This window comes from Arvicanthis niloticus, chromosome 2 (assembly GCF_011762505.2).
Source record: "Arvicanthis niloticus isolate mArvNil1 chromosome 2, mArvNil1.pat.X, whole genome shotgun sequence".
Taxonomy (NCBI): Eukaryota; Metazoa; Chordata; class Mammalia; order Rodentia; family Muridae; genus Arvicanthis; species Arvicanthis niloticus.
This window is the reverse complement of record NC_047659.1, coordinates 143613945-143636083: the sequence shown is the minus strand read 5'-3', so window position 1 is coordinate 143636083 and position 22139 is coordinate 143613945. Positions and strand designations below refer to the sequence as shown.

At 47.4% G+C, this 22139-nt stretch overlaps 1 protein-coding gene across 1 annotated transcript in view; it reads right to left on the bottom strand.

Moving 5' to 3' along the window:
* Nucleotides 1-22139, bottom strand: part of Znf831 (zinc finger protein 831) — a 106616-nt gene that overhangs the window by 33298 nt on the left and 51179 nt on the right. Inside the window, exon 4 of the mRNA XM_034493804.2 lies at nucleotides 17251-17375. Within this exon, the coding sequence (XP_034349695.1) occupies nucleotides 17251-17375 (125 nt within the window). The remainder of the gene's footprint in view (nucleotides 1-17250; nucleotides 17376-22139) is intronic.

The following is a 22139-nucleotide window of genomic DNA, read 5'->3' as shown; positions in this document are numbered from 1 at the left end:
CCATCCCCCTGTCTTTCCGAGTCCACTGGTCTTCTCTTTGCCCATCTCTCTCACCCTGCTGTCTGCAATGCTCAGCTTCTCTGGGTCTCACTCAGCCTCCTACGAGGCCCCCTCCCTGTACTCTTTCCTGTCCTCCCTTCCTCTGGGGGGTCATCACTCTTCCTTCAGTACATTTAGGTGGCATTTACGTGAAAGCAGCTAAAAGGAACAAACAAGCAAGGGTCGCCTGCGTGCTCAGACTGTAAGCTTCGCCTGTTCTGCAGGGATCCAGCCCAGGCTGGCAGTACAAGCCCAGCTGGCGATTAGCCTGCTCCTGGTTTAGCCATTTGAACTTCAAAGAATATAAACTAAGTCCTAGCAACGTGTCCGGGTTTGGAGCAGACCCGGGATGCAGTGGAGGTGGTCCAGTCACCCGCCAGGGATCAGGTCCTGACAGGTCCTGGGCAGCAAGCAGCCAGCAGCCAGCAGCCTACAGCTTCTGCTGCAGTCGGCGCCCGCTATTCCTCGCAGGCGGCGGTAGGGGGCACCGTTGAAGCTTGGTAGACGATTTTCCAGCAAATACAGAGTCATGCTTCGCTTTTTTTTTTTTTTTTTTCCGGGTAATAAATCCACAGAGCTTGTTTTTAACCCCCACCAGAGGTTAAAGTAGTTTCATAAAAAGTTTTTGGTAAATTCATGGGTAACTTTTTGAGGTTATGTGAGGTTGTTGTCAAAAAAAATAAAAAGAAAGGAAAAGAAAAAAAAACAGCTTTTAGCTGTTGTTCCCTCTCTGCTCATGTAAGACCAGAGTCACAGGAGACAGGATGGGAGGGGGGATTGGAGCTTGGTGTTTTTCCAGAACAGTCCACGAACAGCCTCAGCTCCCCGGCCCCCCCAGACGCCCGTCGATGGGGCTGGGGGTCGTGGGTAGCTGCCCAGGGTGTGCTCTGCACCCCAGCCTGCAGCCACCTGCCGGAGAGCTGCCCCCGAGTCCCTGCCGGCAACGTGGCTGCAGTGCTGCAGTCTTCTCGATTTTTCTACAGCTCCTAGCCCGTAGACCCCTGCCTAAAGCGAGTGGGGATGTAGAGAGAGCTGGTCGGGGTCTTAGGATGCATTTCCCTAGTGGCATTTAGAGTAGGGGTTAAAAGAAACAACTTTATCCGATTGATAGGAAAGGAGACCGGAGGAGGCAGAGGGAAACAGCGCAGTTAAGGGAGGGGGCGGCGCACATTAACTATGATTCAGAGACTCAAATGCGCCGAGTTCGTTTTTCATCTGCCTTTAGCTAGAAGAGAAAAATAAGGAAATTATAGAAAATTGAGAAGCAAACATCCCTAAGAGCACTGTGCACCCGGGGGTGCTTTAATGAGCACTTAATAATTTCAAATGTTCGTGCTTAGAGGTGGCTTTTGTCCGTCTCCTGCATGTCAGGTGCCGCATAGCCATCAAACCCTAATGCCTTTGAGGCTGGGTCAAAAAAAAATCTGAAAGTTAAAAAAAAAAAAAAACAGCCAACATTTTAAGAGTTTTAGTAGAAAGGGGGTATCTAGGAACCTATCTTTTCATCTTTTCATCCATGTATGAACTTGGGCACGATTCCCTGCCAGTGAGGATGGGGAGTGGGTACCCTTGGCAGCCACCTCTGACCCCGAAGGCCATATCGAAAATCAGGTGAGGGAAAACATTTGGCGGAAACCCTCAAATGCGGAAGCAGGAAGCTGCTTGTTGTTGGAGCTGATACTCCGAACTCCCTGGCAGCATCCAAGATTGAGGTGAAGGCTGACAGGAGCGGGGAGCCTCCTCTGGAGGTTAGGGACCTTAAGCAGAGCACCAGGGAGCTCTGTCTGGACCATCCATCAGAGGTGTTCATGAAGCATAAATACCCTAGCCTTCCCTGTATCGCACTAGAACGCACTCCCTGGTAGCAGAAGGAGACTCCAGAGACTCCACAGCTTCTGGCTCACTCCTATGGCCTAAAGACATCTTCTCTAGATGTGGGGTGAAAACGGTAGCGCCCCCTACTGTCTACCACCCTGGTCACGTGCTACTGAGTGCTGTAATTTTGTAGTAGCTTCCTGCCAGGACCTAGCTCCCTGTTGGATCTAGAGGACCCTGTGAGGTGGGCCTCTCAACAACTTGCTCCCCCCAACCTGCCCCTTAGAATGAGTCAGGACTTCTAGACAGGAGCCAGATTAGACACTAGACATACTCCATTTTACAGATGAAGGCCTGGAGCAAAAAGAAACAGATGTCCCTCGACTTGAAAACAAATGAATTCTAAGTCCACAAATGAAATTACCGGTTTCTATAACACCCCCGCTTCACAGGAAGCTGGGAGACAGAGGACAGCAGCGTCAGCTTCTCAGGTGAGCTGAGTACAAGGCAAAGCAAGCCAGCAGATGCTCCAGCAAAAACAACTTCCATCAAAACAACCTGGCTCTCAGCTCCCAGCCAGATGTGAACACCTAACCCCTCTGGATGCAAAGGGATTAGGAGAAGGTTAGGCAGGTGGTAAAGATCCATTAGCATCAGAATCAAAAACTCCCCATGACATCATTAGGGGGCTTAAAGGACTGAACAACAAAGTCCCTTTTCCTTGTGATTCTGTCACCTAAGGTTGGCGTGGCTCACCTGTCTCCTCCAGGACTCACTGTTTCGGACATTTTCTGTCTCAGATTTCTGCTAACACTTTAGTTAGAATTAATTCTAAAGGTTCTAACCAAAAGGGCCAGTTGGGAATTGGGGGGTGGGGGGGGGGCTTGTTGGTGGAGTGGATGAGAGGAAGGGGCCAATGGGGTGAGAGTGCTGTTGAAGGCTCACCTCTCATCCGACCCCATTTTCTACTCTCATTAGGATGCCTGTTCCAACATTTCACAAGAGAAATTTCTAGAACAAAATTCAGGCTTCATTTGTAGTACCCCTGGGAAGAGTGGTTTGCAGAAAGACTTTCAGAAGGAGACTCATCCCCAAATCCAGTCCCCAGTCTCTCCATGAACACACGATCACTTTTTCAAGTAGCCTCATCTCAACCATTTTTTGTTCAGACCCCCTCACCTTACTCCCACCTCCCCGACTGATCTGCTCATTAGTACCAATGGCATTTTTGCCTTTTTGATTTCTGGGGGTCAGGGTGGGGGAGTTCAAACTTCTGAGGGCTGTGTATAAGACTCAGTATAAGAGCACTTGCCTGGCATACACAAAGCCCTGGGTTCAATCCCCAGCAGAGCACAAACAAGGCACGATGATACACTCTGCATGTGGAGACAGGAAGATCAGAAGTTCAAAGCCATCCTGGCCTACATAAGGAGTTCAAGGCCTGCCTGGGTTACAGAGACAAAGAGATAAGTGGAGACACAGAGACAGAGGGAAGAAAGCCAGCATACAAATTACTCCAGTAAACAAGACTCTACTAATGGTTGCCAAGGAAACAGTTCGGATTTTAGATAAACAAGTAAATAGTAGTTAAGTGCTATGCATCTTCCCTGAGTGTTACAGCACAGATAGTTGGTTCTGTTGTTGTTGTTGTTTTGTTTTTATTAAATCTTTTATGATTCAAGGAGGGAATCGGAAGGGCTAGAGATATCCACCAGTTATCTACCTGCCCCCTCCCACCCTCCATCTGCAGAGGGGGCTGGATGGAGAGGCCATGGGGACAGGTGCGGGCGGCTGCAGCCCTCCAGTTCCTGTTTGTGCCTCAGCTCTCCCTCCTCCTCCTCTTCCTCCTCTTCCTCCTCCTCCTCCAGCCGGCCTTGTCAGGACCCCTCATTCAGAAGCTTAATCACATCAGAGAGCTTGTCGATCTGCATGTCTAATGACCTGTTTACCAGTCTCTGCCGGCTCCCCCCTGCCAGACCCAGCTCTCCCAAAGGACAAGGGCCATGTCGTGTTCTCATTTGCCTGTCTTCTGCTCCCACACACTGCCTGGCACACAGCAGGGCCCAGTAATTGCACACAAACCTCAGGACTCATCATCTCTTTCGCAAAAGTGCTCTAGTCCCCGAGCACCTTGAAGAAAGCCCACGACATCTTCTGCCTCCCCCTGTCCCCCTCCCCTATCCCTTTTCCCTTCTCATGGGGTGTCAAGGCACACACCTGCTCATAAGAACATGATGTATTGCTTTGACCTAGGGGTGAGACACCATCCCCAAGTTTGTACGGATAGGCAGAAGCATCTCTTGTCACTTGTCTGACCCCCCCCCCGCCCCCGCCCACGCCCACAAGGCAGACATCTCCTTTACTGTCAACAGCTCCACAAGGATGACTCAGTCTGGCCTGGCCAGCCATACAATATCTCTGTAGCTGAATTAAAGACAGGCAGTGACCTAGACTAGGCCTGAGAGATTTAGTTTAGGGACTTGGGCTGGGACAAGTATCGGGGTCACAGAAGCATGTGAAGGATGTAGAGGCTCCTTGTTGCTTAGAGACAAAGTAACTGAGTCTAGCAGACATCAGTAGGAGACATTTTTTTTCTACATAAGGGCTCTTTGCTTCCTTCCTTTTCTCACCATCCCCTTCTCATTTGTTCTTGAGCAAGCACGCGTGCATGCGTTTGTGTATGTGCATGTGAATTCATGTGTGCGTGCACACATGTGCGTGTGCATGGGTGTGTGTGTGTGTGTGTGTAGACAAATGTCTACTTCTCTCACAACAGAATCTTCCTAATATAGGTCTATAGTACAGAGTGTTCATAATAAGACAGTGTGGTGTCTGTTGGGGACAATAGAAGCTTTAAGGGGCTTCAAAGATGTCTCAGTTCATAATGGGCTCCTCCTCAAACATGAAGTCCATAAAAAATGCTAGTGTTAAGGTAGAGAGGAGAATTTGAAGGAAATTTCTTGTTAGTCAGCCCAGTGATCCTGACTCAAAAAAATATAATGGAGAAGGCTGTAGAGACTGCTCAGTGGTTAGGGACACTGGAGAGACTGTTCAGTGGTTAGGGACACTGGAGAGACTGCTCAGTGGTTAGGGACATATACTGCTCTTATAGAGGACTGGAATTCAGTTCCCAAATCAGGCAGCTTTCAACTGCCTATAACTCCAGCTCCAAGGAATCTGAGAGCCCTCTGATCCCCTCCTACACACACACAAACACACACACACACATTAAAAAGGAAGGAAGGAAGGAAGGAAGGAAGGAAGGAAGGAAGGAAGGAAGGAAAGAAGTAAGAGTACAGTGGCCACGGTGTTATACAAGTTTAAATCTAGCATCATCAAGGCAGAGCCAGGTAAATGAATCTCCATGAATTCAAGTCTAGCTTGGTCTACATTATGAGTTACAGGACAGCCAAAGCTACATAGTGAGGCCCCATCTCTGAAAAAAACAAAGCAAACAAACAAACAAAGTAGAGTGTATACACACACACACTTTTAAGAAATCTGCTTTCTCTGTGGCCACTCTTCTCGTTTCATCCCAGAAGTCCCTACTGTGGCCCGACATACCACCCTGATCCAGAAAAGACGGAGACTGCCATGTCTAAGCTCCTCTTTATGGTGAAAAATGAAGGTAGCCCCACCCCAGTCTTTGCCCAGAGCCTTCCATATTGCTGTTGGCTCTCTTGGGTTCCCAGGGGTGGGCAGAGCTTCTCTGAGCTTGCTGCCAGGAGGGAGCTGACTAACACTCAGGGCTCAGCAGCCTGCAAATCAATTAATCTCTTTTGCAAATTGCTAACCGGGTCTAATGAATTGGCCAGGCACAGAGGAAGTCCTACGTGGCTGTGTCCTTAGCAGTGACAAGCCTGTCCCTGAGCAAGGCTGAGACATCATGCCTCTGCCGGAGAACAAATCAATTAATATTTGGAAGGAACATCAAATTGTGCCCGGTAGACTTCAGGTTTGCTCGGGAGAAACTTCTCTGAGCTCTAAACAGAAAATGATTCTCAGCAGCACTCTCAGGTTCCCACAGACTCTGGGACATGGGGAGGAGACTGGGAGAAGCAAGGGAGCAGCTAGGAGAGAGACAGGGTTTTCAGGTTCAGAGGAGGCATGTACCACATCTTGGGGGCAGAGGACCCAGCTGGATGAGACATATGAAGGGGATGAGGGATCTCCTCATATGTTACTGGCAGAGACTAATTAGCAAGCAACTTAGAAGGCTGTGCTGAACGTGCCTAAGAGGAATCCTAGGAGATAGCCCAGTGGTTACCACACAACCAGAAGGACTAGAGTTCCAGCTCTGGGAAGGCAGATGCAGATCATGCTAGGCAGCCAAGCAAGCTCATCAAGCCCCAGGTTCAGGGATTAACCTCGCTCGTCTTAAAAGCAAGGTGGCAAACAATTAGGAAAGAGACCCAACATCAACTTCTGGCATCCATACCAGCACCCTATGATCCCTCGGGAGTACAGGGCCTGTGTGATGTGTCCAAACTCCAATTTCACCAGAGGACATGTTGAATGGGCTGGTGGGCTGCCCAAGCCTTAGCCTCATACATGATATGACAATATCCTGGAGGGAGCACCTACCCATGTAGACGTCACTCAAGAGAAATTATTAATTCCCATTATTATTATTATTATTATTATTATTATTATTATTATTATTATTATAAGACAGAGTCTCAACTCTAGCCCCCTCAGCTCCATCTGGGGTGATCTCTTAGGTACTGCCAGCATTACTGGCAGGAATTGGGGTACGCGGAGCAGACAGTGTCACTTCCAGATTCTTGTGTCCAGAACACAACTAGGCCAGGGATACACGGGCAGCAGCAGAGGCAGAGAAGTTTCAATAATGGAGACACATCTGAGGCTTGGTGGCAGGCGCTGTTGAAAAGACTAGGACCCAGTCTGAGCTTGAGGGCACAGTTTCCAGCTCATGTATTCCTGAGAGTGGAGGTGGGGGCAGTATTCTTCTGCCAACAGGAATGTTTTCAGACCCTTCTCTGCAGCCTCCTCCTCTCCTGCTGCACACACCCATTTTCTCTCAACATTAAGATCAGACAAAAGCCTCTAATCCACCAGCCTCCCGTGCTCCCCACACTAACAAATTTCATCAGAGGCACAGTGTAAGATCATGGGTCTTTTAGGGGACTCTGGATACAATGTATTCACCTAAAAAATAAAACAAACAAACAAACAAAACCCTTGTTTGTAGTGTGGCTGATAGTGCCTTAAGGCACACCAGATCAGTCTTCCTCTTGATGAAGTGGTGAGCAGTTTCTGTTTATTGGGTTTTTTTTTTTTGGTTTTTTGGGACAGGGTTTCTCTGTGTAGCCCTGGCTGTCCTGGAGCTCACTCTGTAGACCAGGCTGGCCTCGAACTCAGAAATCCACCTGCCTCTGCCTCCCAAGTGCTGGGATTAAAGGCATGCGCCACCACCGCCTGGCTGAGCAGTTTCTGTTTAAAATAAACATATTTAAGGGTATTTAAGGAGGTTGATTTTGTTTTTTGTTATTGTTTGTTTGTTTGTTTGTTTGTTTGTTTTCAAATGCTCTTGAAAGAGAACAAGCCGAAAATTACTTAGGGGTCACAGGGGATGCAACCCTATTTGTTTTTAGGTTTTTTTTTTTTCTGTCTGTTAGTTTTCCCCCCTTTCTTTTTGTTTTGTTCTTTGGTTTTGGCTTTAGTTTGTTGGGTTTTGTGTTTTGTTTTGTTACTTTTTGAGACAATGTCTTACTCCATAGACCAGGTTCGTCTCAAACTCACAATGACCCTCCTACCACAGCTTCCCCAGGGCTGGGGCTGTTGGTCTATGCCTCTACCCTTGGGCACACAAGAAGAGTCTGAACTGATGGAAGCCCACGAGTATGCCAGCTGCCCGGTTCCTCAAGTGAGAGACTTCATGCAGATTGCTATGCCCACATCTCTCTCTCAGCTTCCGTTTCCCTATCCACACAGGGAGGACAAAGTCATTCTCCTGAGTTTGTTCAGAAGTACAGACGCGGCTGCTCCTCCTAGACTGGAGAGGCTCCTTCAGAAGCTTAGTTTTGAGAGAGGTTTCTAAAGCCTCCCCTTCAGAGGCGCGGGGAGAACATCTGCCTGTTTACTGCTGCAAGCCATGCTGCCTGCCGGAAACTGCTCACCATAAACCTAATGTACTTCTTACCATTCTACAAAACATCTCCTTCAGTCAATCAGTGACTTTGGATGTGTCATCAGGCACAGGGCCACACTTGGGTCCTCTTCAGTGTTCCAATTTTAGTCTGTGTACTGAGAGGAGCGGCAGGCCTTCCAATCCACCCAGAGAAAACCCAAACAATTAACCCCCATTACATCAATGTTCTCCCTTTGCTTCCGCAAAACTCATTTCTAAGGAAATGCATAAGAGTACTCTTTCTGCCACAGAATGTTCTAATGTACCCCAGCCCCAGCTCTGAGTAAGCAGGACAGAGCTCACTTAATGGAAAAGGCCTTTTTTATCGCAAGGAATCTCGATAATAATAACCAAAGCGGATATGTCATCTGTTCGAGAGATGCACGCAGAAACACAACGACAGGGCCAAGCTAATTACCAGATTCTTTCTGCAGCCCTGGGTCAATAACTGTGATATTAGGCAGATGATAATGAGACTGGGAGTGGCTTCGCTTCCAGTTCCCTGAGAAGAGAATGTCCCACTGGAAACATAAACACATCCCAGGGATGTGACACCCATCTCTACCCGCCCCACCCCATTATGTTCTGAAAGAGAGGGTGCAGCATGTCAAAGCATACATGTGCCATGTCACACAACACTCTGCCTCAGCAGTCTTGCTCAGGTGGGGCCAGCCCTTGGTTGGCACAGACTTATGGAGCTTCAGTTGCCTTTTTCTGACAGACAACAGTGAGCTGCCCCAGGTGCATGCTGGGAATCCAACTCAAGTGCTCTGTAAGAGTCGTCCATGTCTTAAATGCCGATCATCTCGCCATCCCCTTCAGTTGTCTTTCCTAATAGGAATATGAAACCTGTGTGTGTGTGTGTGTGTGTGTGTGTGTGTGTGTGTGTGCACCAGTTGTACTTGAAATGCTTCTCTTCGCAGGTAAGACCCTGACTTTGGAAACACAGTGGAAAAATCACATTCAGAACAGGGTTTGTTGGTGAACTTCCCCCAGGGCCTTGAAAGGTCAATCATGAGCTAGGTGGCTCCAGCTGGCTCAAGCTGACACTTGGTGAAAAACTGTCCCCCTGTCCCCAAGCTGGTGAGAGAAGGCTCAGGTGTTCAGGGCAAAGTCTGGGCCCCATCTCATATGCATGTAAATGACGTCATGACACCTACATCATGACACCTACGCCTCACCCTCCCCTGACCTGGGAAGATTGCAACTCTATCACTCTCCTAATCTCCATCACAACAAACCAATCCATTACCATGTCACAGGCCTTCCAAGGCTTAGTGCTAAACCAGGAAGCCCACGCCTTGCAGAGAAGCAGGAACACCTGAGACCTCTTGACACCCTGTATTCTGTGGGTGGATTTACTGCTTACCTTCAGGTTGGCCTAGGTGGGTGGACGGCCAGATGGCCTTTCCCCTCTCTCTTTCAGCTTGTCCGCCAACACACTGTCTGAGGACATTTCTGCTTTGATTTGTATATACAAATCCTACCCAAAAATAGATTTTTTTCAGAATCTTCAACTATACTTTTCATCATGGGTAATTTTCTTTTTTGCCTTTTTTTGGGCTGACTCTGGAAAAGATAAGCCCACCCTTCAAGACCCTGGTCCCCACTACAGTGTGGGAAAGGACTGGAGTGGAGGAAAGCGGCATTTGTAGGCTTGCACTAGCTGCCTTCATCTCCTCAGAGCTTTCATCTGTAAAAACGAGGTAACAGCTGATGTACCCTAAGATTGGTGATTATGGGTCTGTGAAATTGAATTTTGCTGGTCTTCCACTGCTGTCCAAACTAGACACCTGCTGTCTGTGTTCTTCCGTGGTTGACACAACTTGAAAGCACAACAAATTCCAAGCCTGTGCTTGACCTTATTCAATCTTACTTACATATTACTTGTTTGTTCACTGGAGGCAGGATCTGCTGTATCTCAGGCTGGACTCAAACTGCATCCAAGGAAATCTTGAACCCTGATCCTAAGCCTTGATTCTACTACCTCCACCTCCTGATCACTGGGATTCCTGGCATATGCAACTACCTGGTTTGACTTCATCTATCTATCTATCTATCTATCTATCTATCTATCTATCTATCTATCATCTGTCTGTCTGTCTGTCCAATATATTATTGTTGTGCTGGGGATCCAATCTAGGGTCTCACATGTGCTAAGCGATGGCTCTACCATTGGGCTACACCCCAGTCCTTCTGGTTCAGTCTTGAAGGCCTGGAAACTAACTTCTGAATGAACTGTCAGATGAAGTTCAGCAGAAAGCAAAGAGGCCTTGTTTGAGTGTTTGCTCAGTAGACACAAGGACTTATCACAGCATTGGGCACCTGAAAGCAGAGGCTGCTGGTACGGCCAACTCTGATATCATGGCTCCTGAGAAGGTACCTGAGAATCACTAATGAACAATGGGGGCCAAGATCTCACTGGAAACAGAGAGTAACTTTCAGAGTTTGTCTTGAAAGGCTAAGATAATGAGGGTACAGAGATAAGAGTGAACTTGTTATTAGAGGTTATGATGCAAGCTCTGCATTAACTGTGAATATCAATAAAAGCCAATTAGGTATTGATGAATATGGAGTGTGTTTAACACATAACTACTGGGTACTCAAGGACCTACCCTCACTTTCAATTGACTTCTCCACCAAGTCTCCCTAGAAAGATGCTTTTTCTTCTTTCCCTTCATAAACACATTACAAGATTCCATCAATTTCTTCAAGGGGTTTCTCTTGAGCCTGAGACCCCTGAGTCTCTCTCCCCACCGTAATCCTTGTTGGATTTCTCCGGTTCGTTTTTCACCTGCCCTGACTCCCCCCATGAGTGTGAATGAAGTGGGCGTCCCATGGTCACTTCCATCAACTCCACGACCTTGAACATCCTGGCTGTAATTTTCACTTAACAATCAATTCACAGTTGTCCCCTTCCTCACAGGGAATATGTGTCAAAACCCACCACAGGTAACCGGGACCTCAGACAGCACCAAGCCCCAAGTCGACTCGACTCAGTGTTTACCTGAACATCACATTTCATTTATAAACTAGGTCCACAAAGAGATTAACTAGATTAACTAGAAATAAAATTGAATATTTATAGCGACACAATGTTATAAAAATGGCTGAGAACTTACAAACTTTGTTTCTAGAAGTTTCCATTTAATTTTTCCACCAGTCTAGGTGGTGGGTAACTGAAACAGCAGAAGGTACAGCAGCAGAGAAGGGAAGTCTACAGTGAAACTTATTCTGAAGGCCATGTTTGAGTCCAGGATGAAGAAGAAGGGGAAAGCAGTCAGAGATAGGAGTGTGGGAGGATAAATAAGAGGTCAGTGTAGAAGTGAAGGAAGGAGGGGGATGGAGCTATCACTCAGCTTATTAGAAGGACTTGGGGGATCCCCTGTCCCCAGCTAGGCAGCAACTCTCATGTTTGGGGCATCCCAACCATCTGGTGGCACCCCAACCATCTGGATTATAAGGTAGACATCTGCTTTCTTGGTATATTCAGTAATTTGCTATTTAAAAATAAGTCCTTTCAACGAGGTAGTTTAAGTTTGCAAGATTAAATCTGCATAACTGCTTCCTATGACATACACAGACACAGACAAGTACAGACACACAGACACACACACACAGAGTTTATATTCTATATTGGGAGGTCCAGAAAGTCTTAGTATCTACATAGAAAGTTCTAGATCCCTCCTTGCTTTGCTGAAATACTATTGGCTGAGATACTATTGGGTAAGGTTTAAGGGAAAAAGAAAAGACTCTGTTCTCTCTATTCTCAGGAATACCTCAGTCTGCAGTCAGTGGAGAGTCTTGTGACTTGGGTCTTTATCCTTTATAACTCCGCTTGCCTTCTGCTTACAGACAGCTCATCACTGCACCATCTGTTAATCTGAATGATTAGCTCTGAGCTGTTGGAATGGTTTAGAGAGAAAACAAACATCTTTTAAAATATTTTCTTTTTAAAAAAAAACATCCTCTCACTTTGTGTCATTCCAAGTTATTGACAGCAAGAGTCTCCAAGGGGGGGAAAGAAACCACCACCAACAACAAAATATCAGATCTAACTTGTTCTTGGAAAAGTATGTCCTTGACTAGCATTTAGAAATGCCAACTCCATAGGAGCCTCTGGAGCCAGAGTCCACAGCTTTCTTACTTTGGAATTGGCAAATCCCTCATCCCAAAGTAATGGGTATTCTCAATTTCATCTTTTGGTTCCGTCAAATTTCACCAATTACAGCCTCTTATATCACCTTAACCAAATCGAGACATATTGCTCTGTCCTAGGATACAGCTTCTCCTCCCTCACCTCCAAACAGCCACACACCCACAGATACACAATGTCACAAGTACACACACACAGTCACAGGTATCCCCACTCACATGTATACACAGTCACAGGTAAACAGAGCCACAGGTACACAAAGTCACAGGTACACACAATCAAAGGTGAACACAGTCACAGATACACATAGTCACAGGTATACACAAAGGTGAGCATAGTCACAGGTACACACAGTCACAAACACACACAGTCACAAGTACAGTCAGAGGTACACACAGTCACAAACACACACAGTCACAGGTGCAGTCAGAGGTACACAGAGTCACAGACACACACAGTCACAGGTATCCCCACTCACATGTATTCACAGTCACAGGTAAACAGAGCCACAGGTACACAAAGTCACAGGTACACACAATCAAAGGTGAACACAGTCACAGGTACACATAGTCACATTTATACACAAAGGTGAGCATAGTCACAGGTACACACAGTCACAAACACACACAGTCACAACTACAGTCAGAGGTACACAGAGTCACAGGCACACAGAGTCACAGGTACAGTCAGAGGTACACATAGTCACAGGTACAGTCACACAGGTACAGTCCCAGGCACACACAGTCACAGGTACAGTCACACAGGTACAGTCCCAGGCACACACAGTCACAGGTACAGTCACACAGGTACAGTCCCAGGCACACACAGTCACAGGTACAGTCACACAGGTACAGTCCCAGGCACACACAGTCACAGGTATACATGATTGCAGGTATTCCCAGTCACAAAGTCCACACAAGTCACAGGACTCACAGTGGGCAAGTATTCACACAGCACATTGGCACACATAGTAACAGACATACTATCAAGCCATCCTGACCACTGGGAGTCAGCTCAGATGTCTCTCTCTAGCACCAACTCTAGCAGAGGACACCCGACACAGTCATTTATTAATGGCAGACCACCACAGTCTAGCCTGGCTTCCTTTGAAGTTAGAGCAGTTTGTCTTTGACACCCTTCACCTACTGGTGAGCAAGGTAATGAAACCCTTTGACCCTTTGGTTTCCACACAGTATTTATTTTGACATGCTTTCCCACCCCTCAACTCAGGTGTCCATCAGACTCTGTCAACCCCAGCTTACTGCCTTGCCCTACCACTATTTCTGAGGTCCCCTCTGACACTTCAATAAAGACACACAGTGATTAATTCTTCCTAGGCCACTATGTAGACCTCTCCCTGAAGGCTCACACCTGCCCTGCAATGGCCGTGCTCTCAGCTCTGACTAATGGCAGGGACAGGAAGCCTTTGACAATGAACATGAGGAACCCTGTCCTCTGGCTCAGCTCGTTGCTCAAATATCAGACAAGAGAGATTAGACACCTGAGAGTGCTTCAGACTGTTCAGGGTACTATTACCTACGTGAGGTGCTAGCCAGGAGCTGGGTGACCAGAGGGAAATTAACTAAGTGTCATCCATTTTTGGATTCTGTTTCTGTTGAGACCTGGTCTTACTTGTTAACCTGCATCTTGGCTCTTGGGGGTGTGACAAAGCCATGGAAGGCTACTGTTGAATTCGGACTGTACAGAGTAGATTATCTCCAAGGGGAGGGATATGGAGAGGATGTCTGGGGCCTCTCAGACATCCTGCCAGGTGAATACAGGGCCTCCTTCCAGCCTGAGAGAAGCTTTCAAATTGATGAGACAGAGTCAGTGGCTCTCTAAGGTCATTCTGTCCCTAAGACCCCTGTATTTCTATCATCAAGCCAGTATCCATGAGCAGGGCCAGGACTTCCCAGGTGTACCTGGGAAGGACCATGGTGAATAGGTATTCTTTTCTTTGGCTTACATTCCTTTCTATGGCTGGGGCCATATGGTAAGGGTAGGCACACTCTAGGGAAATGTGAAGCTGAATCTCTGTATTGCCCAGAAAGCCTTACCTATGGCTTCCTGAACCAGTCCCCCAGCCTTCTTCTTAAAGGGACACCTAAGGGTCCCATGCAGTCTGAGAATCCCAAAGCCTGCTGCTTAGGGTAAGTGTGGATGGGAACTAACTCACTCTGTTTTTCTCTGTTTCTCTGTTTCTCTGTTTCTCTGTTTCTCTGTTTCTCTGTTTCTCTGTTTCTCTGTTTCTCTGTTTCTCTGTTTCTGTTTCTCTGTTTCTCTGTTTCTCTGTTTCTCTCTCTGTCTCTGTCTCTGTCTCTGTCTCTCTCTGTCTCTCTCTGTCTCTGTCTCTGTCTCTGTCTCTGTCTCTCTCTCTCTCTCTCTCTCTCTCTCTCTCTGTGTGTGTGTGTGTGTGTGTGTGTGTGTGTGTGTGTGTGAAAAAGACAGGGTCCCTCATTGAACCTGTTCTTCATTGATTTGGTCACATTGGCTTCTCAGGGAAGCCTAAAGAGTCTCCTGTCCCCAACTCCTCAGTGACACAATCACAAGATTACACACCTGGATTTTCATTCAGATATCAGGGACTGGTGAACTCAGGCCTAGGCCCTTCTCCAGCATTTTACCCAACGAACAATCTCCAATCCTTGTAATTCTGTTTAATGGCTTAGGTTAACTGCAATCTCTGCCAAACCTGTTTGCTATTGAGGAGGTCAGGATGTCCGCAAGCACCATGCCCTCTGTTCATTCAGAAAGGCATGTACAATTGTTCATGTGGGATCGGATGAGGATGACTTACAAAGGCTGAAGAGCAGCCTCCCAGCCTTCAGGACCTGTGAAAATGATGTTGGTAACGAGTCCATAGTATGCATCAATGTGTGATTCTTAAGGTGAGAGGACCCTAGGTTTAGTGAGGTCTCTGGATCCGGTAATGGCTGTCCATGTAAGAAAAGAAGAGTGGAGATCTACAGGGGATAAGCTCGTGTGACAAGCCCCAAGGCTGCCTGGGAGAACTGTACCAGGAATAAGAAGCACCAGGTTTGTGATGACATTGGATAGGACAGCAGGACAACCTCCCTACATCCAGCAAGCATGCTGGGTGACAATGGACTCTTTAGACAACCTCACAGGAAGCTCCTACAGTCTACCCACCTCTGCTGTATCTCCATCTTGGCCATTCTCCTTCCAGGACCCAATACCCAGCCAGAAAACCACACCCGCCTTTCCATAAAAAGGCCCTGGTCTCCAAAGGGAGCCTCCTCCCAAGACTCATGAGAGGAGCCTCATTTTCCTCTTATAGCACAGGCACTAGTCACCATGGATCTCTCCTTCACTCTGTGTGTGTCGCTGTCACATGTGTGTGTGTGTGTGTGTGTGTGTGTTAGCAATCAATGTCAACATCTGCTTTGGAAGCTACCAAGTAAGGCTGTACCCAGAAGCCACTGCGATCTCATACTAAGCATTTGGGTCTATAGGCCAGCGCTTATGTGTCTAAGCTTTAAAGTCAAAATCCTCCAAGTAGAAGTTAACAGGTCAGTGATTCCACTCCGAGTATAGCTCAGACAAAGACGGACAAGAAACCAGCCAACCTGTCTTTCCTACTATCAAGAGAAAGGACTGTCTTTGTCCCCCTTTGTAGGGTACAGAGCCTAGGCCTACAACTTGGCTGGTATAAGCTCCCAATGCAGCTGGATTCACCATTCCAGAGCTGTTGACAAGAGAGCTGGAGACCTAGGCGCTCCCATTTCTTTCCGCTGTGACCAGTGGCAACCTCTCGCCCATAGACAGACATGACCATCAGCTCCCAGACAGCTCATCAGCACATTACTGAAGCTCCCTGCCACATGAAGGGAAACCCTAGAACCAAATCCTCATGGAGACATGTGAGGATGAAGCACAAAGGATGAAGAGCCAGACAGCAGGGGCCTAGGTTCCCATATGGAGACCCTTCAATGCCCCTGGGCCTGTAATCCTTCATCTTGCAATGCTCTGAGATCTGGGGCCCTAACAGTAGGCTGCAAGTTAAAGAGGCTCTCGGGGAACGGGAAGAGGCATTCTCTAGAGTCTGGAAGCACAGAGATGCCATCAATACTGTCACATGAAGGCCCACTGAGAAGGCATAGCCTCTGGCCCTTGTATGGAAGGAACCTCTTATTCTGGCACACAAGCAAACCCATGTTTAGCAATGTGATGTCCTCCACAGAGGGTATCACAGAGCACAGTAGATGATTTCACTGAATAAGGAACTATGAGATGTAGATGAAGGTGAGAGCCGTGGACCATGGAGAGAGAGAGCAGAGTTGAGCTCAGGCATCCTTCTGCACCCCAGCATTTCTCCCTCCCGGATGTAGTCCCTTCAGATGCCTTAACATAAGCAGTATTTTGCCTTCTTCAGCTGGCCATCCAACAGGTGGAGTGAGCCTACCTACATTGGTTTGGTTCTGAGTAAAAAACACTATGCCTCATCTTCCTCTCTACATGGAGAGCATACTCTGGGGACTGGGGACTGGGGACTGGGGATGGGGGTAGGGTGGGGTTGGTGGTGGAGTAAGTGCCATTTGCCTGTAGGAGGTATTGGAGATACACAGAGGAGGAGTAGATGCCCCACTGTTGTTCCTAAGAATCAAAACCAGGGCACAAGACAAAGGCTTCGGTCAGCCCTTGAACCAACCAATAAACAACCAGACACAAAGAGATGGTAATTCGGATGCTGCTGGCCAGATGGACCCCACAACCTCTCAAAGATGGCTCCATTCTTCCCAGTCAACCCTCTTCAAGCGAAACCAAGGCTGGCGTCACCACTGCTGGGTGAGAGGAGGGAGACGTGGTGATTCAGAAAAGTCCCGACTTGTCCTAGCTGCTCAGGGACAGGAGTTTGGGATGTCTCTACTCCAGAAAGTGGCCTCCATGAGTTCATGTCCCCTTCCCCTCTGGGCCTTGTCCTGATTGCTGCCCACGTAAATATTAGACATGTGCCTCTCACAGAACCATAACCCTTGTCACGGGCTGTGACACCCACAGCCACCACCACCTCCGCCCGTCCCGTGCCTTTGCTCACTCAGTCTGGATTCGCCAATGAGGAAAATGTTACCTGCCACTTCTGCCGAACTCCTCACAAGGGTCCTCTGTGGCTGTCGGTGAGGGAGACAGCTTCTTCTTGGCAACCAAGGTGGTTTGCACAGTCGTTTGGCTCTCTGCCAGAAACTCCCTTCACACCTGTGGGGAAGAGCAGTGTGTCTATAGTCATTGTGTGGAAGGGTCTCTGCCAGGAAAGCTGAAGTGGTCCTGGGGGTTACTGGGAAACCTGGGACTGGAGTGGAAGTGGTCTGATGGAGCCCAGCCTGGACTTGCGCTTCCTCCATAGCTAAGCATGATTCTGGTCCTCCTGCATTAACCTTCTAAGTGCTGGGATCCCAGGTGAAGGCCACCATGACTGGTTTATGCAGTGCTGAGGCTAGAACCCAGGGCTCCATGCATGTGAGGACGGCACTCTACCCACTGAGGCAGGCCCCCAGCCAGAGATCACTGTTTAAATGTTACTCACGCTACTTTGCAACAGTGTAGGAAAGTGATGCTGGTCCTTCGCGACTTATTACACCGTGTGCTAAATAGAACTTTGTGCGAAGATGAAAATGTTCTAGAGAGCCCGCACTGATCTGCACAATTACTGCTCCCCTCCTGGGGTTGCTGAGCATGTAAGACACAATTACGTTAAGAGCCACACATGGTCACTGCCACCACCACAGATGATGTTGGCAGCCTGCATCTTGGGAGTCTGCACAGATTCCCTAACAGAGAGCCCCTTCCAGTTCATTTGATCTAGTGGTCCCCAAAACAAAATGTCACTCACAACCCAGAGGGCAGACACCACAGGGATGGGGAAAGAGGAGGTTAGGGGATCACTTGTATTGGCTGGCATGTAGACTGCACTCTCTTGGTGCACACCCTTTGTCATGCATGGCATGCATCTAGCCAGTGTGATATGTACATGAATTTGTACTTGTCTCTTAGGATTCAGGCTCACAAAATTTTACTGACAGGCAGGTATAGCTCTAAATAGACCAGCCATCTCGTGTAGCTCCCACATCTTAGGGGAAAGTCAGCAGAGATGAAGGTTCGCTGAGATAAGCCTTAAGCTTTTTGAAAGCTCTCTGCAGATCCTTAGGAGAGCCGCCTTCCTGTATAGCTTCAGTTTCCAAGCGCGTGTCTCCCATGGAGCTCCACAGAACCTTCTTGGGAAGAGGCAACATGCCTAGCCTTCTTCCTGCCTTGTTTGTTGGAGCTTTCTCCAAGATCCAACCACAGTTCCATGTCAACAGGGCCGACTGCAGAATTTTTTAAATCAGGGCTGAAGAGCACACAGCATCCTCTCAGGTGTTGCCTTCTGGCACCAACCATAAGAGTGTAGCTTTTTTTTCTTCTCCACTGAAAGAAACTTGCCTTCCTAGCATGGAGCAGGAGCTGTCATTCTCTGCTGTGGGGGTGGAGAGGCTAGCTCATTTCCTGAAGCCTCTGTCCCATTTGTCAAGACCACAGATTCCCTGAAGAGCTATCAGGGGAGGGAAGGCAGGCTGCTATTTCACTCGTCATAACCCCTGAACCCACCGGAGCTCCTGCTGAGTGATTTCAAAACACACAAAAGAAGGAAGGGAGTCAGGACCTGTGGGGGATGCACAGCCAGTAAGTGTGCAAGATCACCTTTGCCCCCAAGACCACTGGTAACTGCAGCTGGCTTGCAGACTTTATGAATGGCACATAACCTGAACCTTGGAGACTTCATTTAATCAAAGGGTCTAGGAGGTCTGTCAGGAGAGTTCCTGGCCCTCCAGTCAGTCTTACCAAAGTAGGATCTGGACCCTGTCATACTTGAGGAGAACACACACACACACACACACACACACACACACACACACTATTGTCTTTGAAGAGATGCTTTGTTTAGCCTTGGGCTGGGGTTGTCCCCCGTCTCTCTTGATCCTCTGAGAGGAATCTATTTGTAGTGTCTCTACTTCCCCACAAGCAGCTGCATTAAAAAAATTAGCCTGGTTGGGCAGTTTTTCATTTGCTGTCATTTAGGAAACCCCAAGGCATGCCAGGTGCTGTGGGGTCCCATCTAATAGTTCTCCCCGGGGCTACCCATCTCTGCCTTGCTTTGGGGGACATGCATACCCTCTGGGGTCAGGAAACTTTCCACTTCGCCTCCACTCCCTTGTGGCTGACTGGCGGGTGTGGGGTGCTATGGTTCAGACATACTTACCTCTAAGTAGGACAATCTGTATGGAGCAAGTCCCACTTCAGAGGACCTGCGGGCCCAGGCTGAGGCCAGACTCTGTTAAGTGTCTCTATACCCCTTTCCCTGCCTTTAGCTGGCTCTTCACAGCCTCCTCCAAAAAGCTCACTTACAACCCAAGCCCCACTTTCTAAAGAACTCAACGGGCTTGATGTGGGTGTCTCCTCTCAGGATGCTTGCTTTGGTTTGAAGGACCTCAAGTATACACAGAGCCCTAAGGACATACTTAGTACGTGATGCAAGGCTTGTTCCCTCTCTCCCTTTCTGCTTATTTAAGGCTGAGTTTAAGATCAACCTAGTTCTTTAAGTTTACATCTAGTTTGTGACACTGAGCTGATCCATTTACTCCTTTATACGTTTAAAAAGAAAGCCCCGACGTTTCAGATTTTAAACTGAACTATAGGCTCTATGCAAACCTCTTTTCTGCTTCCTCTGGGTCCTTGCCGTGTGTTTCAGGACACCTGTGCTCACTGGTCTCATGGAGGCCAGTCACACTGAGCATTCCTTGCTCCGGTCAGTGCAGCAGAGATCCCTAAAGACTGGTAGGTAAGATCATGAGCCTGTGGGCTTCAGTTTGGAGTGGAGGCCCTTGGTTCACTCAGGAGATAGGAGGGCTGAGGTTACTGTCATGAGTCTTAACACGTTGACATGTGTTAGCCCTGCTCTTGGGCTAATACTGCTGTGGTGAGATCTAAGGAGAGACCTGGCAAGTGGGTGAACAGGCTCACCTCATACATGTTCATCCAGGGGAGAGCTTAGTCCTACTGTTTCTCCCAGAGCCTCTCATGGCCTTAAGGACATGTCAAAGCAGAGAGAAGCTGAGCGTTGTCTGTGACCATGCACAAAGCTCTGGTGCTGTGGCCCATGGGTCATAGGGTCTCAGCCATGTGTGGTGTGTGGCATAGGCAGCAAAGGCCACCTTAGCTCAGGCTCACTGTCTACCTGACTGTGGACGTCACCACACAGACTTCTCTGAGAAAATTGCATCTTGACTGAAGATGAAAATAGCAAACACCCTCATGATGACTAGAATCCTGTCCTCGGGGGTGAATGTGCCCTTTAGGACTGAGCCCCCTACACACACACACACATACACACACATACACACACACACACACACCTGTCATCTCCCCTCTACGGTAGCTATCTATTTTGCATTTGCTGGATGCTTCCTCAACCAAGTCTCTGAGTGCTTCATGCTTGTACACGGCCACAAATTAATCAGCAAAACCCAATTCCACGGTCCAGTGCTTGCTATGGGCCTGGCACAGATGTATTTTGAGAACTTTGTGAATCTCTGGGCCTTGAGGTAACATCTAAGTAATTAGTCATGCAAGCATGAAGCTTCGCCATGTTTCCATTTCCACTCTCAAAATGGACCCCAAGTTTTTGACTCCCTCTCTTTTAACATGAGCGGTATCATTAATAAAACAGCCATTCTCACTATAGTGTTGGAATAGAGAGAGGGAGAGAGAAATGAAACTGAACAGAAAAGCCCTGAAATGAACTTCAAGTGTAAACGGGGAGCTAAAAAAAAAAAAAAAAAAAAAAAAAAAAAAAAAATGGCAAACAAACTAGAGACCCTTGATTTTTATGTAAATTCTACATTAAGTTTTAGAGTTTTACAATCAAATAAACTCTCTATATGTGAAATAGGTATAAGCAATGTAATAGCATATATGTAGTTTCAAAAACATTAAGCTATAACTAGTTGATAAAACAAATTTTTAAAAATTCACATTTGATCCATGCTCCCCGGTTGTGGAAATCACAAAAATCAAACCAAATCCTTCCATATATATGACTGTGTATATTTATGTATGTTAGAAATGTATCAGAGGAAGTCTTTATATGCCCATGACATTGGGAGACTGAAGTTAGGGAAGACTTCTTCAACAAAACCATCACTGGGTAACTACAAAAGAAAAGGAGCCTTGTGGATTCATCAAAATGTGCAATTTCTCACACAGATGGTGATCCCAGCACTTAGGGCCTCCATCAAAAGCCTGACATTGGCTTGATCGAATTAGCAAAATCAGAGCTTAAAAAATATTAGAAATAAAAGCAATATCTTAACAATAAGGCACAGCAAAATAAATGTGAGCCTGGTCTCCTGGGTTCCAAGCCCTGACCTAACACTCTGGTCCCACTACAGCCCTTCGTGTGCCAAAAGCAACCAGAACTACAAGTAAGTTGTTCTTAAAAATTAAATAGATTAAAGTGTATTGATAGTCTGATTGGAAGGTACAAAACAGTTAAAATTCTAAAGAAAAAAAACCTAGGCAGGTAAATCTGCTATTATTTCAATAGTTTCTCCAGACCAGGTAATTTCTATATATGTCCCCTAGCTTGGTGGGACAGGACCTTAGTGGATGTCAAGGGGGCAGTTGTTATTGCAGAGATTTCAGGCCCTAGCAGGCCATGCACTCACCACACTTGTGACTGAGAAGTGAGTGCTCCCAGCCCACACCACACCCCCCAGGGAATGGGGAGAAATCATTCCAGTTTGCTTCATAAACAGGAGAGACCTTCCCTAATTCCTGTGGGCTGAGACCAGGAAAACCTTAACGTCAAGAGCTTCACTTAGACTAGAAGCAAAGTTTCTAGCAGGGTTAGCAGAAGCAAAACAAGTACTCTCCACTCCACCCCAAGAGGGGTGCTTTCAATTCAGATCTCAGTGTTCCCATACC